The 17,323-nt window shown below is 43.4% G+C and overlaps 1 protein-coding gene across 1 annotated transcript; it reads right to left on the minus strand.

The window, feature by feature from the left end:
- Positions 1-609: 609 nt before the first annotated feature.
- Positions 610-14,495, minus strand: si:ch211-71n6.4 (para-nitrobenzyl esterase). The gene is made up of 10 exons (XM_020651034.3): positions 14,399-14,495; positions 12,994-13,267; positions 11,702-12,122; positions 10,403-10,510; positions 9,981-10,177; positions 5,516-5,715; positions 5,376-5,434; positions 4,371-4,538; positions 3,486-3,713; positions 610-2,865 (listed from the first exon to the last, which is right to left on the minus strand). Exons 2-10 carry the CDS (start codon positions 13,258-13,260, stop codon positions 2,726-2,728), a joined length of 1,788 nt encoding a protein of 595 aa, XP_020506690.2. The 5' UTR covers positions 13,261-13,267; positions 14,399-14,495; the 3' UTR covers positions 610-2,725.
- Positions 14,496-17,323: the final 2,828 nt, after the last annotated feature.

Raw genomic sequence — 17,323 nt, forward strand, 5'->3', positions numbered from 1 at the left:
GTTAAATATATTATTATAGAGATTTGTATTTATTTCTATTTCCTGTGTATATTTTGAAGTTTTCATTATCTCTTCAACGACATCCTTTATGAATGTGTTTTAATTTACCTTTGTTGAACAGCTAATTTCACTTCCTGTCAGTACCTGAGTGTCTGATCAGACTTCAAGCTGTTTGTTCTCACTTCCTGACGTTGTCTCCTCCTCTCTACGTCCTCTCTTGTGTTGTTCTTACTCTCTGATGTTCATCACTTTTGATAAAAGTGTCTGAAAAACAAATTGTTTTTAAAGGATCTCAGTGGTTTTTGTAATTGATTTTAAGTGTCGTTGTTTTTGCTTGTTTTACTGTGCTTGTCATCTCGACGCCGTTGGAAATGTGGGAAACCTCGGTGTTGTTTCGAGGGTAAATAAAGATGAACGAGTTAATTTGGGACCTTCATTACGCTTTAATGCTGACAGTCCTCACATAGCCATATACATGTAGATAGGATTACTTTTTGAAAAAACTGTTAAGAAAAATGTTTTTTTTGCATTAAAGTAAATCCTAAAGTTTTCCTGTAAAGAAAAGAAAAATTTACTTTAATTAGAATCAAAATGAAACACACATCATCATCAAGTGGTTTTGATTTATTGGGCGTATAAAAAGTAATCAAATCGAGCAGGATGCGTCAGAAAAGAATCGCTGTTGGCTAACGATACAGAAATAAAAATCAAGCTTACAGTGAGGTTACAGTCAACAACATGAACACGGCAAAACTGAGCGTGACAAAGTTTGGCGAAATCGTTCAACAAAAAGCTTCAACACAGCGAGAATAAAAATGTAAAAAAAAAAAAACATATCAAACGATGAAATATACGAGAAATCAAAAGTGTTCACAGGAAAGTGCAAAAGTGTCGAGCGTGAGTGCAAAGAGCAGACTTCACAGGTTTACGTCACAAACACAAACACAAACGTCATCATCCTGCTGTGATGACTCTTTTTTTTTTAAACGTCACTTCATCATTTCCCTGAATTTAAAATCTCCGTCGACGTCTTTTTGGCACCGAACGTTTGTGAATCAGGAAGGAGTGAAAACCTGCTCGTTTATCTGATACTTTGTAAAGTCCCTCATTTCATCCTCTGCCTGAAACAGTTAGTTTCAAACGCTGTCTCTTTAAGCCCCGCCCCCTCCCCACCTGTACACTTTCCTCTGATTGGCTCTCTGGAGGTCCCCCAAGCCCCCCAGGAAGTGCACCGACAGTAGAAGCCTGTTTTACATAGTGGCCAAACCCGGTATTGCAGCGTCACATGATGTTATCAGCCCAAAAAGACTTTTCCCCTTATATTGCTAAAGAGCTTACACTGACGTTTAGAAATCATCCGATACGTTTGTTTTTAAAGGTCCATCATCATCAAAACCAAATTTTGTCGCCATAATGAACGCAGGTCTGCAACTCCAACTTCAAGTGCTGCTGGGAAATGTATTCAGTGACCTTTGTGGTGATGTCATGACATTGCTCTTTTGCCCCCCTTGCCCGTGGAAAAGCAAACCTGTTCTTATAGAATGGATTCTATAAGACATGGCCGAACGCTGCAGGGCTGCCAGTTAGACGGCTGCTCTCCAGTGCTGGGAGAAGAGAAGCCGTCTGGGGAAATTCTTATACTGCCTGATGTGCAGAACAAGTCGTCTAGCGCCCTCTGCAGACTCACCCTGGGATTACTCCAACATAAGTTTACTTCCCGATCTGAAACTCCGCCCACGTTTAGTCTGAGCATCCAGCATGCTGACACTACATGAGAGTTTTTAAACAAAGTCTGCAGCAGAGCGGAGAGTGTTGAACATTTCTGGTTAATAAAACATCTTGCTTTCACTACGCGCTCTCTCTCTCTGTGCAGGGATCTTTTGTTCATTCATCAAGAACTTACAGTAAATGGATTTGCCCCCCCCCCGTCTTTGTCGCTCAATCCCACTTCAGTTACCATTCGTCACTCTTCACGCCACAGTTTCTTCTACTCTTGATTGCTCAGTCGAACACTTGGCTCTACATGTCGCCCTTCAACATCCTGCAGTCTGAACTAATTCCCAGTTTGAGGTTCAGTCACTTCTGCGCTGTTGGAGCCAGAAACCTCCAGCTCCTTAAAGGGACAGTACACCTTAACTCACAGAAGACCTCACACCTCTGTAGGGAAACCAAACACACACACACACACACACACACTGATGGTTTATGTTTCTGCATAAGTGTAAGCAGTGAGGTTCACTTATATCTTTTTGGCAACATTTGAAGACTTAATAATACTGTTAAAAAACATTCAAGTCCATGAAGTCCTGCAACATAAAAATAAAGCTATGATGAAATCCTACGCTCCCCTCTGATGTGTTTTGTAAGCCACAGTCCGTCCCCTCGGCTCGAGCTGGGAGTGACAAAGCGGTGATTTAAAGCGTGATGAATATAAAATAAGCTTCTCAAAATGTTGGATGCTTGGAAACTCTTTCGACACCATGTGTTTCAAAATGAAACCAACTCGAGTATTTAAATGATTGATGGTTTTAAACTTTTTAAAAACAGTAGCTCAGTCTGTAATGACTTGGTCTGGGCTCCTTTATTTTGTGCCTCTAGGACTTCTGTTTTGGTTGCCGTGGTATCAAAAGCAGGTGTTGATATAGTTTGATTTTTATGAGTATCATATCAAAGTGGTATCATGATAACCCTAACGTGGATCAAAGTGTTCACATAAAGGCTGTGGTCAGTTTATCCAGGCGTAGGCGTACAGACCGTTCTCCTTCCACAGCCGACACCGAGCATCAGAGTAGTTGTGCACCACCGACAGGCTGTCCGTCAGGAGGGCAGTGGCCGGGTACTCCGGCCACTCGTCCGCCATCTTACCTGGAAGACAGAGAAGAGGCGTCATCGCTCATAAGTCGCAGCCACAGACTTGTTAAAAGTGGACGCAGCCGCTAAGTTTTCAAAAATGGGGAAAAGGCTGCGGTGTCTAAAACCTGCATTCTTTCTGATGGCCAGCAGGGGGCGACGGCTCTGGTTGTAAAACTAGATCAGATGTCACAAACATTAACATATTTAACGAGCCTGCTCCACACTTAGACATTTTAAAATAACACAGACGACAAATAATGATGCACAAGGCAGCGTGACCACCTCGCCAGAGAAGCGCTGACTGTGCGCCCTGGGCGTGTTTGCATGAAGCGCTGAGAAGAAAACATGCAGTGAAAAGTAACGGAGCGCTGTCGGTCATACAGCGGCCATTTTCAAAAGACTGTTGCACAAACGCTTCATCCGATGGCGTCAGAGCGCTCAGTCAGCGCTTTTCTGAAAGGTGTACACGGGGTCTTACAACGCCCTCACCCAACCCTCAAACAGGGTCACCTTTGTTTCCAGATCACCAACATGGCGGTGGTTAAAAAGCCAAACCAAGCTCCAAAAAGCCCGTCACAAACAGTGAGTGACACTATCGCTAACACACACCGCGAGACCGGAGGCGTCCTCACCTGTTTTGGCGAAGTTGACGAGGTGGCGTGTGATCAGGTCCTGGAATCTTTTGTCTCCGTCAGAGAGCGGTTTCCCCAAGGCGACCTCCAGCCCTCCGAAGAACGCCATGATGTCCAGACAGTGGAAGGAGAAGCGGCTGGGGAACTTCAGCAGGTTGCCGGACGTGTTGGCGGGTCCTGACGGCGTGTAGGTCACCACGTATCGATACACGGGGCTGTCGAGGGCCGCTGCAAAAAAAAACAAACTGAGATCTTAACTGAGTTTGGAACATTTCTCAGTGAGCGTGGACAACGCTGCTGTTTTCAAAGAGGAACACAAAACATCAGCAGCCTTTTCTGCAGCTTTGCTGAATTCACTGAACGTCTGAGTCATGCTGTTTGAGAAGCGTTATTTATTATTCAGTAAACAGAACATTTGGATATTTTTTTCCTGGTAATGATATTCGTCATTCATGCATCATCATCCCCGATTGGCCGTTTTTCTGCAACAGAATAAAAAACTGCCGGCGTGAAAAAAAAAAAAAAAAAAGCCAATGAAGCATGAAGTAAAAATCACCCAGGATGCCCTGCAGTTTCCTCTCTCTGCAGCTAAATGTCAGTTCACTCAGAGCTTCACCGCTGAGTGAGCGTAACAAGCCCCACAGGCACAAAACCAACATGAAGCACAAATAAACTGCAGAGCAAACGCACGGAGGAGACGGCCCAGAGACTTTCTGTTGGGAGAAAAAAACTCGTAACCAACTCTGGTGCTCTGATACGAGGATGCACCGCATGGAGGCAGCGAAGAACTTTTAGCTGTGCAACATTTTACAACACGAGTTCTTTACTTTACTTTCTATTTAAGGAGACGAGCAGCAGATATGAAGGAGTGTTCCTGGTGTTTACCTGCAGCCCTCAAGGCCAGGTGGTTGTTAGGACAGGTGGTCCTGATGTCGGACGCCATGGTGGTGTAGGCCCTCTCCGGACAGCGGTCTGTGGTGGGGCAGAAGGTGGAGCTCGGGTACAGCGCCAACGCGTCTTTGGCGAGACCCTCAGAGAAGGTTTTAAGTCTCTCTGTGTGCAGCAGAGAAGTGTGACTTTAAAATACAGGGATAGCAAACCTTCACATTATGTTTAGAGGTCACTAAAAACAAAAAACAAAAAGTTTCTGAATTGCTCCAGTAGATCACTTAAAGCAACAGTAGGGAAACAGGCTGTAATGGCCGCGATCTAATCCTCGAGTCTGATTAAATTACCTGAACAAAAAGTGCTCGTTTAAGGCCCCGTGTCCACCTAGCGTTTTTCTCTGGGTATGGAGCGTTGCACGTCCGTCTCTGTCTCTATGACCACAGACACTTTTTACTGCATGTTTAATATCTGAGATCGTTTATTTCCTGATCAGACACGGAGCGAGGAGGATGAGGGTACAAGACACGATCAGTGGGAGGCAAAACTACGGGGAACATCAAACGTTTGGAAAATGTATGCTCAGAAAAAAAAATGCTAGGTGGACACGGGGCCTGAATCACTGTTTGGCACAGATTAATAATCTAAGTGTCTGAAGACGTTAAAGAAATGATCCCTATAAAGAGATCTCGTGAAATATCAAGATGCTTGGGGTTAGTACGCGCACCCCATGTATGGAGGCTGTAGTCCTCAAAGCGGGCGGCCCAGGTTCATTCCACACTCTCTCTCTCTCTCCCTGATTTCCAAATCTATCCTCTATCCTACTCATTTTACCTAAAGAGCACAACTGTTGGATGATTATTTTTGTTTTATACTCTGGGATGACGTCCTTGACAATTGAGAGATAAAAACATGAAATGCTTTTAAAGATTCTTCTTGTCTTTAGTGCCATTATCCAGCTCTGAACCTCCCCCACACTCCTTATGTTCCCTCAGCAGCTTTTACCTGTCACAAACCACTCGTAGTCCCCCCAGGTCCACGTGGAGATGTTTAGAGCCGGAGGGCTGCAGAAGGAAACACAGAACCCTGAGTACAGTCTGACAGGAGCAGCTGACTGTGTTTCACCTGAACAGTTGAGCTCTCACCTGAAGTCTGTCTCCTGCTCCATCGTCCCGATCAGAAAGGGAACGTCGCTGTAAACTCCTTTATTCTCCCAAACCTCAAAAGAAGGAGCCTCCAGTACGTATCCGTCCACCACAGAGACGGCGCCGACAGAGCTTCCTCTGACGGGGAGGTCATCAAACCCGTCTGCGGCCCAGAACGGGTACTCATCCCACGGGATGGCCTGGAGAGAAACTCTTATTTTTAGACTCAAATGTTAGAGATGTGTTATCAAAGGTTTAGGAAGGCCAAATAGCATTTATGTTAAGAGTCAAATTAGGCAGTAGCATCCTTAACGTTTGGAAAAGGCTGAATTAGATAACACTCAAAAAAAACAAAACAGAATGTGCTACATGTTCCACATAAATAAACCATAAATCCAGTCTCTCCTGTGTGAATGTGTCTCTGAGTCATGACTGTCTACAATGAGGGAGAAGCTCGAGTCCCGCTGGCTGTGTTGTTGTCAGAGCCGTGTTTACATGGACAGGACGGCCGGCTCCTCCCCTTGTGTTTAAAAGCTGTTTTAGTCAAGAACTAGAGAGAAGAAGAAGAACATACTCACTGATTATTTGGATGTTAGTAAGAGTTTTTAGATCACGCTCATTCTGTGTCAGTTTACATGCAATGTGAAGCTACGAGCTAACTAAAGAGCGCTAACATTAGCATGCTAACACAACAATGCAGGACACAGGAGATTGTAGCTTGAGCAGAGGACAATTATGTCCGCTGCTTGCACTTGACTAAATGGTGAAAACGGTAGGGGGGGGGGGGGGGTTGGAGGTGTGTCTCTGGAGGAGAGTGGAGGCTTCAGTGTGGAGGAGGGGGGGTTGGAGGTGTTTGTTTTGGTTTTATTCTGGCGCTCAAGAGCGACATCTACTGGATCAAAAAGTCGCACATTCTTCTCTTCATCTGCAAAAATCATCAAAATAACGAAAGACAAATAAGTTAACCAAAAATACTCTAATCTGATAATGTGTGTGTGTGTGTGTGTGTGTGTGTGTGTGTGTGTGTGTGAGTTAGTGTGTGTGTGTGTGTGTGTGTGTGTGTGTGCGTGTGTGAGTTAGTGTGTGTGTGTGTGTGTGTGTGTGTGTGTGTGTGTGTGTGTGAGTTAGTGTGTGTGTGTGAGAGTTAGTATGTGTGTGTGTGTGTGTGTGTGTGTGAGAGTTAGTATGTGTGTGTGTGTGTGTGTGTGTGTGTGTGTGTGTGCGTTAGTGTGTGTGTGTGTGTGTGTGTGTGTGTGTGTGTGTGAGTTAGTATGTGTGTGTGCGTGTGTGTGTGTGTGAGTTAGTATGTGTGTGTGTGTGTGTGTGTGTGTGTGTGTGTGTGTGTGTGTGAGTTAGTATGTGTGTGTGTGTGTGTCAGTTAGTATGTGTGTGTGCGTGTGTGTGTGTTAGTGTGTGTTAAATCAATAATCAAGAGGATGGAGGGGGGCGGGGGGGAACGAGGGAGCAGAAAAATTTCAATAAATGAATAAAAATCAAAATACAGACAGTGAGTAAATATAAAGATGAATCTTTATCGTCTTTGTTCTCGTCTGTTGATGACTCGTTACAGATGATGTGTTTTGTCTAGACGGTTTCGTTGCTGTCGGCGAGAGAACAGCCTTTAAAAGAAACTTTTTATGTTTTATTTTATAAAGACGAGATAAAAAGAGAGTCAGCAGCGTGACGGAGCGTCTTTTACACCCTGCATGTTTTCTACTCTTTTTAATTGTTCTCATGGTTTGAAGGATTTTGGATTAAATCACAAAGATCCACAGAAAACAAACAACCAAGTTCAATAACTCAGATTAAGTGTAAAAGAAAATACAGAGCTGTATACGTCAACTTTAAAGGAGATCTATTATCCCCTCTTTCACCATTAGTGATGTCACTATGGGACACCTGTTGAGGATGTTCACTCGTTGTGAGATTTGTAGCTCAAAAACCTCCATATTTGTGTGATACTGGCGTCAGTAAAATCCCACATTTCAGCCTCTGCCAGAAACGCTTCAATTCAGCTGCTGTCTCTTTAAGGCCCCGCCCTCCCCATGTGCCCACTCTCCTCTGATTGGCCAGCTCTGTTTGCAGTCGCAGGGAAATTTGAGAGAGAGCTTCCTGGTGGGCGTGTCCTACAACTTTGCTCCATGCTTCGCTCTGATATGTCGACAGAATCTGACATCAGGTTCAAACTAAGTCTCCAGGGATTACGTCAACAAATGAGTATCTTAAATTTAAAAAAACTTCAGAGAGGTTTAGAGCGGATATCCAACATCGTGACATTAAATGTATTTATTTAAATCTGGATCAGCAGAATAGATCTCCTTTAATTTGAAATCTAAAAAAAAATTAGTATTTGTATTTCCTAAATTTCTCTCTCTCGGGTTGGTCATTTTCTAAAACAAGCATGATTTTAAAAGTAGCATTCCCTCAGTGCTCCGTCTGCACCCACCCCCTCCCCCCTGTGCTCCCTCTAAAGCCCCGCCCCCTCACTTACATGCACGAGTGCCGTTGCTCCAGAAGCCGACCTCAGCTCATCTCTTGCATTGTGTAGAAACTACGTCGTCTCATGTCTCATTCAGCGGTCAGTAAACTCTCAGTATAAACTCCGACATCTGTGACGCGCTTTGAGTGTGAGCTAGAGCACGCAAGAGGTAGAGAGCGAGCAGGGAGACAGGGAGGCGCCTGATTGGTTCATCAGATTGGTACCTCGTGGCAGACATTTGTTGAAGTTTTTACAAACTTACAGCTGCTACAGATGATTGTTCCTTTTTCAGAGAACATGAGTTATTAATTTCTGTCAGGACCTAAAGACAATTTCAACCAAAATCTTAAAAAGTGGATCTGGAGGAAATTACCAAACCCTGCCTTTAAAGTATTTACGAACATCCACTTCATATTGAAGAGGCAAAAGACATAACCCGAAAATGAACTATCACAGTTTCATGAACTTCCTCTTGGCTCATTTTTATGGAGCAGATAGGAAAAAAAAATCAGCCCAGTAATCAACAAAAATTGTGCAAAATAAGGTTGATAAAAACAGGGCGATGCTGAATAAGATATTCAGACAAACTGTGGGCGTCGTCCTGAGTGACAGCTGCAGAAATGTTAAGTGACATTTAAAAATAAAAACAGCAGTCGGATACTTTACGATGACTGCTGCACTTATAAAAGTTCAGATTTTAACAACCTTTAAATACATTATTCATGGTTCATCCGGAGCTCCTGGGGAGACGTGTTGAATTTGACTCTGCAGAGGATTTTTTATTTCATCAATCGAAAAGGGCTCTCCAAGTGAAGGTGTGGAGTTACAGCTGCAGATATCAGCCTGAAAATCTTTCTGTGAAGTCGAGAGTGTCATTTCCTTCATGAAGCGTCACATTAAAACGTTAAAATGAGACACATTCAGGAGCTTCAGCACCTGAGTGTGACATTATGATCCAAAGAGGGGGGAAAGCAATTAAAACAAAAGTATTTAAATGTCTCACTTTGTCGGAAAGTTGAGCCGCGAGTCACATTTTTTAGGAATGCCTCAAATATTAACGGGGACATTAAAGAGAATAACGACTGCACTGGATAGTTTGTGTTATTGGATTTCTTTAAACTGCACAGAAATGATCCTCTGGCTCAGAACGACTCCTAAACTCACGCCGTGGTGAGAGCACTGTGAGAGGATCTTTAGAAAAGCAGAAGAAATCTGAGAGACAAACTTCAGAAATTTAATATACCACAAACTTAAGAGAAAGTTGGAGAGGAAAAAAGAGACTTGAGAAGAATCTTGAGGAAAATTCAGAGAAACTTGAGAAACCTTTAAAGAAAACACAGTAAGACCTGGAGAAAAACTGAAGAAGAAGTTAAGATAAACGAGAACCTTGAAAGAATCTTAAAGGAGCAATATGTAACTCTGACACCTAGTGTTTAAAGTACTGCCGTCCAAATTCAAAACATTAGAGAGAGCTGTCTCCCCCGGTCCCCTCCTCCGTTTATCTTGTATGTAGAGAGTGAGATGATAAAGTGATCTTACTATCTGATCAGACATTAAGGAAACATGCTGTGTTGAAGTGCTGGCCTCTCTGACAACAATGCAGCAGTCAGTATGTCCTCCTTCTAACTTTAGATTCTGCTCCTGAATGCTCTGGATTTGTTTGGACCAGAGAAAGTAGGCGGTTTTAAGGCACACCCACACGGCCGTTTTGGACGCCCCTCGGTTAGCCAGACAGGTCTCTACAATGTTTATTATTTGGACTACAAGTACCCATTTTAAACATTAGGTGTCAGAGTTACATATTGCTCCTTTAAAGAAAGTTGGAATAAACTTGAACTAGAAACCTTGAAATAAGGTTGAGTGAAACGTGAGAGCAATTTAAGAGAAATTAGGGCAACGGTTAAGGTTAGGACAAACACTATAAGAAGCCAAAAAGAATTTCAAGAGATTTTCAAGAGAAATTTGGAAGAAGAAAATGTTTGGTACCTGCAGCATCTTTCTGACAGACAGACGTCTGAGGCAGGTCCGGTCTCTGCAGCCCGTCTTCCTCAGAAACACCAGGTTGTCTGACTCGGCTTGTTCCAGCGTCGCGTTGGTGACGTAAGAACCGCTCATGTCCACCGCAGCGTGGAAAAGACCCTTTGCCAGCGGTGACAACATCAGGACCTTCACTGAAGTGCCGCCTGCAGCCGAATCAGAGCGGGTGAAACATTTAACCACACTTTCTCTTTTTCTTTGAATAGCAGATGTCTAAGCTGCTCCGTACATGTTGTGGTGGTGACTGTGTCTGCAGAGACTCTGTCCTCTGACTGGATTTTACTGTTCTGCTTTGTTCTGGTTGACTCGGGATGTTTCCTCCAGCCAATGACAGCGCAGCAGGTGAGTTTAGGAGTGGATACAATTCATACCTGAGCTCTGTCCAACTATGGTGACCCTCCCCGGATCTCCTCCGAACACATGGACGTTCCTCTGGACCCACTTCAGGGCGGCGATCTGGTCCATGAAGCCGTAGTTCCCTGTTGAAAACAAGCGGAGCAGAGGCGTCGATTATCAACAAGAACCCGCTTCTACATGACCTTGTTTCTGTCGTGTCCCATTTCCTCCGTAAGAAACCAAACCAGCTCCTGGCAGCTTGAACTAAATTTAACTCTTGTCAAGCCGAGGGAGCGAGGAAGTGGGCCGTGGAAATCAGGCGGGTTCAGAATAAGAAATGCGTCTCTGGGAGCGGGAAGAGGCCTCACGTGTCCTGTGCAATCACGCCATAATGTCATCATGCAAACTCTCTGATTTAACAGGTCACATGGAAGGTCACAGGGAGGCGTTTTCATTATTATGTAACAGGAATTACACAGCCTGCATCACAACACACTCATTTTAGTGTGAGAGATACAAACATTGACACAGAGGAGCTCAGACATCAGCTCCATTCCGCCGAATTGCATCACATTCATTAAGTATTCACATCTTTACGGAGAGGTAAAGACTTCTCTGCGATCAATCAGAGAGGAAGCACAAAGCAAACAACATCAATATTTGAACAGTCTGCTTAAGTGGTAAATAGTTTGGTAGAAAATGGCCACAGTGCCCATTATAACTTCTTTAAGGCTGCAACAGAAGCCGTTAAAAGCCTCCAAAGTCTGCACAACAGCTTTGTTTTCATTTCATGTCTCAACGCCAATGACAAATTGACAAATTAAAGGAGCAGTATGTAATTATGACCCCTAGTGTTTAAAATGGGTACTGCAGTCTAAATTCTAAACATTGAGAGCTGTCTCCCCCCCGCCCCCTCCTCTCTAAAGTAGATGCTCACGCAGGTCACCATGTGTTGGTCACTGAAGCTTCAGAGTTTATCCAGCTCTGCATCGGTCTGTAAACCTTTCTGTGTTCTAACCTCTCTCCATTTTTCAAAAGCATCTCCAATATTGATCCTAGTTTGAGCACGTTTCTGCTCGTGGAACTTATTAGAGACATGCAGAGGCTTTTTAGGTCGGGTACAATCACTTCTATCTGAACCACTTCTCTTGCCCGCTTCCATCGCTGCAACACCTGTTGACCTGATGACTGCTCTCATATCTGGCAAACCGAGGGGTGTCCAAAACGGCTGTGTGGGGGAGCCTTAAAACCACCAACATTCAGGACAGCCACAGACAGCACAATTATTGGAAATAAACGTGTGTGTTTCCTCTCAGTTTGTGTCTCAGACTGACCTGAGGTGTTTTTCGGAGAACCTTCTCTCAGGATCTCCAAAGCGAGGAACCCGAAGGCGTTGAGTCTGTAGTTAAAGCTGACGTAAACCATCCCCGTGTCCACAGCGAGCTTCTCAGTGGGCGAGTATAACGGCTCTCCTCCACTGAGCCCCATCAGCGATCCTCCGTGGATCCACACCATGACAGGCAGCTTGGCGTCCGGCTGCAGCGCAGGCGTCCACACGTTGATGAAGAGGCAGTCCTCCTGGCCCGTCAACTTCCCCGCGCTCGACATCGGAATCAACTGAGCGCACACACTGCGGAATCGGCCCGCGTCCGTCACCCCGCTCCTGCACACCGGATCAGCCGGCGGGGCCCAACGCAGGTCACCGACAGGCGGGGAAGCGTAGGGCATTCCCTTAAAGGAGAACGCTCCATTTTTCTGCAGCGAAAGATTGAAACAGTTCCAACAAATAAGCAGCAGATCATTTCTCATATTGTTGCTCGTTGATTTAGGCATTTCAGTTAAATCAAAATGTTGTAATTATCTGTTGATAAAGTAGATAAGGATGTGTTACCTCCTCAGTTTTCCTGCTCCATACCGAGGGAAACATTGGAAGGTTTAACTACTCGTGTCAAAGACTGCAAAGTGATTCAATCCCAAGTGAAATAAAACCAGTTTTCTAAAACTACTGCTGTGTTGTTGTGTTTATGTGTGAAACATGTTTTTTAATAATTATTAACCTTAAAGAAAAACTCCAGAGGGAAAAGAACTACAACCAGAGTCAGTAATCGGAGGATCTGAATGTTAAAGTCAATCTGTAAAGATTTCATCCTCCAGACTGCAGCCAAGCTCAGATCTGAGCCCGTGTTATTTCAAAAGCACGACCATTTTGCTGTTATTTCTGTAAAACATGCACTTAAATATTTAAACCTCTGCTGTCTTTGGGGGGAAATGAAAGCACAGCAGGGTGAAAATGAGGAAGAACGTTGAGTTTAGATGATTTCAACATTTGGTTGTTTTTTACAAGCCTGAACCTCCATGGCTGAACAAAAGGTTTAATTAGGGCCTGTGTTCACCTGGAGTGACAACTTCTATGCCTCTGGTCACTTCCTGTCTGCACCTCTGGTCACTTCCTGTCAGCACCTGTGTGTCCAATCAGACTTAAAGCTGTTCCTTTGCTGCTGTGGAGCGGCCTGCCTGAAGATGAGTGAGTCTAACTTGGTTCTCTTTGTCTTTTTGTTTTTTGGGACTTTAAAGTTTTTTGTTTTTATGTTTTGTAAAGCACTTTGTAACCTTTTTTCAAACTCACATGTCTTCCTCTGAACTCGCCGCAGTCCGTGGTCACCTGTGCGAGGCCGGGCGGCAGCGTCTGGGCCACGTAGCCCAGGTAGGCGGCGAGCGAGAGCAGAGCGAGCACGCCGACACAGATGAGGACGATGCAGCGTCTGGAGAGCACCAGCAGAGGGTTGATGTAGTGTCTGTGACGCACGTACTGCACCGCGTCCTCCTCGCCCTCCTCCTGCACCAGGTAGCGGTACTCGGTCCTCTCGGGGACCTCGAACACATCCTCATTCATCTTCGCTCTGAGACACAGGCCGCAGGAAACACAGTGAAAGGCTTTTTCTGAACAGACTTCTCCTTTGAACAATGTATCTAAAAGCTCTTGGACCGCCTTAAAGGAACGGCCTGTGTGTTTGTTTAAAGACTCGTGTTTATATTTCATAACCTCAGAGTCATAACTATGTTGTGAATACAAGTTATCATCACTTTGTGAGTTATATCATAATACTATACAATATCATTATTTTTGCCAAGAGAACATGTAGTGAGCCCTAGTTAGATGATGATAATGACGTTGTGTGTACAAGTTATTTTTAAAAGGCGTTTAAGTGAGAAGAGCTGAAACTTCAGGAGCTGCTCTGATTGGAAGATTTGAAGAGGATGTTAAAGGACTTCGGACACATCTGGCTGCAGATGTTCTCTCGATCTTGACAAACATTTGAGATTTATTTTATTGTGTATTTTAATTTCTAATGCTGCCTGTCTAGTCCAGGACAAACTTGAAAAAGAGATTTTTAATCACAACGAGTTTCTTTCCAGGTTAAATAAAATAAAATAATCTTATGTGCACTAATGAATATTGAAAATATTGAATATTACAACTTAATTAAACTACATATGATGTTACAAGCACAAGTGATCATCTAACTTGTGCTAACAAGTTTAATTTTGTTGTTTTTTTTACTTTTTGGGACTTCTAGGGCTCCGTAGTTAAATACAAAATGATAATACTTTTAATTTAGTCGTTTTTTAAATAAATCAGGACCTTTAAATATTTAAATATCTATGCTCCTCTCTGTATAGTTTAGAGGGGGGCTGCTCACACACAAAAGGAAAAAGAGAAATGTGGAACAATAGGCGGATATAACGGAAAGTGTCGTTCATCTGTTACATCTTTATAATGGTCGGTTTGTTGTCAGTCTGACGTCTCACAGTCAAATCTAAAGTTTTCACAGATAAACTATCAAATAAACCGGACTCAGTTCATTTTTCACGATATTAACTAAAAACATTCACGTCTCTTTACTTTATCGCGCTTTTCCTGCTCTTCCCTTTTTTTTGAAACTTCCTTTTAACTCCACGGACTTTGTCTCCCGACCTGAAACACTTGAGATGAATCAATAATCTATAAAAACATGTTAAAAGACACTCACCATGTCCTGTAAACACACAAAAACACTGAAGGGAAAAACTACAAGAATCCAAAGTTGACGCATTTAGTTTACGGTGGTCGGAGTGCGCATGCGCTAATGGTTTTGTCTTTTTTTTTTTTTGTCTTTTTTTTTTTAAAGGGACAGTACACCGAGTCTGTCAGTGGTGAGTATCTGATTTAAAAACAACAACGGTCAAGACCGCCACTGATAGGTGGTATTTTTTCACGTTATTACTTTGATTAGAAGGAAAACAATTATTTCTAAAACAACAAATAACTCCAATTCATTTGTTGTTTGATTTGTATCCCCCGATTACTGAAGTGAGTAACACACTGCACAAAACATAATGATTTTTCAGTGATATTTATGGTCTTGGTCATGTCTAGGACTTTCCCCACCTTGGTCTTGATTTGGTCTTGATCCCTTAATGTCTTGGTCTAGTCTTGGTCTCATGACAACCTGTTTGGACATCGACTCTAGGGAAGAGGGGACGGGGACGGGGGGACAGCTCTCTCTAATGTTTTGAATTCAGACTGCAGTACCCATCTTAAACACTCTTTCTGTTATTTTAATGAATGATATAACATCTGAACGTGCCAACGCTTTAAAAACAAAAAAGGTGCTTAAAAAAAAAAGTTCTTAGAAGAGGAAGGAGTCCGTCAAAAATCACAACAACAAAAAAAACCTCTTGCTGTCTAAATTGCACCGTTGACAACCGTTTTGTCCAATGAAGACCGGGACCACAAGAAAGTTCCCAATAGTGGTTGTTTAGGACTTTTATTCATTGCCATGGTAACACAATAGGTATCAATATTGTTATTTTTTTACTAGTGAACGTTTGTGACAGTCCTAACACCAAGAATACTTTGTTTCTAATTTGAGATATTATTTTATTTAACACAATAACTGATCATTTATTTAGTTGGAAACTTTATGTGTATAACAGTTTGATAATTAACTACAAACCCTCTGCTCAGCACATCTGCTCCTTTCCCACAGCTCGAGGTGCTTTAACGTCTCATTTAACCGCAGAGAAATCAAACCTGGCCCGGCTCATTGCTCAATTATCTACCTTGACTCTGTCGTGTACCGCGATCAATGACCAGAATCCATAATGAGCAGTGAGACGTTAGAACGAGCTCTGTCACAAACAGCTCTACAGAAAGCACATTAGCAGAATCCATCAGGGTCAATGCTGATGACGGCCTGCGTGCTCACAGTTAAATGTTTTCACTAATTGTTTGATCAGAGCGATGCATTGAGGCTCCGGAGGGGGCTGAGTTTCTGCCCCGTCAGCCATTTTACTCATCGATCTGCATCGCATGAGGAGAGACGCAGTGAGGGCTGTAAATATTTCACCACAAAGGGGAAGAATGGCTTCAGTTCTGCTGCTTCAGGGTCTTTTGTATCAGCAGGAAAAGTAAAAAAAAAAAGGGGTAGTTAGGGATCAGCAAGGGAGCATGCCTGTGTTTATTATAACACTGCAACAAAAATAGAAGTTATAGGCACCCAAAATCAAATATTTTCTTGTTTCAAATGATTGAAAAATGCAGCAAAACTCCTTCCCACCGACTAAAATATAGGGGGTACTACGGGAATATGGGGTCCCTGTCCAAAGTGGAGGCTGTGTCTGCAACCTCTGCAAAAAGTCAGACACATTCCCTGTGTGTTGGCCTTCTCTCTGAACACTCATTTGCATCCATAACACAGAATGTGAGTAAGGATATCATTGTCTTCAGTCGAAAGACCCTGAGGTCGGTCGTCTATGATTCTCTCTCGCGGGGCGACGTAGGAGTTTTGGAGCCACGACCTCAGATATTACCACAAGTGATCATCTTTCGTCTGGGATGGTCCAAAATCGTACACTCTGTACCTGACTTAAAGGGGACATATTATGAAAAAAAATCCACTTTCACAGTGTTTTTTTTACATATAATTGGGTAACCTGAGTGTCTACTGACCCACAAAATGTGAAATAAACCCATCCAGTCTTTTGTTTGTGGTCTGCATAAGTCTTACAACACAGAGAACAATGCTCCATTTCAAATGTGCTCTTCTTGTGATGTCACAGTGGGATTCTGGTAAAAAAAAAAAAATCCCCTCCCCTCCCCTGGTATCTCCACCCATGGACTCCACCTCCAGCCTAGAACAAAACTTTTGCAGAGGTCCGCCATTTTTATTCTCGCTACAGAGGAGTGATGTCTACGGGGAAAACTCAGCAGGGGCTCATTTCATTTAAAGAGACACACACACCAAAACGGAGCGTTCTGAGAGAGCTGGTTTATACAGGGTCACAAACCTCCTCTGCTGCTTGATTCATGTTACATTTTGACCAAAGCACAGCACAGATGTTTCATTTAGACCACAGGGGGACTGTTTGAAAAGGTGGAGAAGGGGGGAGAATATGTCCTCTTTAAAAACATGAAGAAGCAGAAAAAGCAAACAAACTCCACTGCCCAGGAGGGGGCGTAATTCTTTTAGAAATGCAAGCATGTGTGTAAGCAGAGGCCCTCAATGTGGTCCAACTTGTAAATGATCACTGGCACTAGAGGTCCAGGACAGCATTAGCCTGAGGTGTTTTATGCAGTTGTATGTGTGTAATGTAAGTCTGTGAGCTTCTTCAGGCCTCGGACTGTGGAGTTTCCTGGCATTAACAGCTTCATGGAGCCGCTGTTTCAACTTTACACAGTCATTCTTGTTGTATAATAAACTCCCCCATTCTCCGTGAACATTGTATTTATCAGCTGCAGCGTTTCCCTTCTCAGTGTTTTGAGAGGCAAAAATGAATGATCGGTTTCAGTTTCACCCTGCTGGATTTTATTAACACGCTCTCAGAATCTTGTTTACTCTCAGGCTGGAACATTCATCTGACGCCGCCAAGCCATCAGGCCAGAATTACACCGTGACTTATGAATGCGCGCGCGC

Source organism: Labrus bergylta, chromosome 3 (assembly GCF_963930695.1).
Source record: "Labrus bergylta chromosome 3, fLabBer1.1, whole genome shotgun sequence".
In the NCBI taxonomy this organism is placed as follows: Eukaryota; Metazoa; Chordata; class Actinopteri; order Labriformes; family Labridae; genus Labrus; species Labrus bergylta.

Bases quoted from the DNA above. Each gene is read 5' to 3' on its own strand.
- si:ch211-71n6.4 (XM_020651034.3), bottom strand. From the start codon at position 13,260: ATGAATGAGGATGTGTTCGAGGTCCCCGAGAGGACCGAGTACCGCTAC. The intron at 4,539-5,375 runs GTAAAAGCTGCT...TGCTGCACACAG, and splicing joins CTACGAGTGGTTTGTGACAG to AGAGACTTAAAACCTTCTCT. The intron at 3,714-4,370 runs GTAAACACCAGG...TTTTTTTTGCAG, and splicing joins CCTGGCCTTGAGGGCTGCAG to CGGCCCTCGACAGCCCCGTG.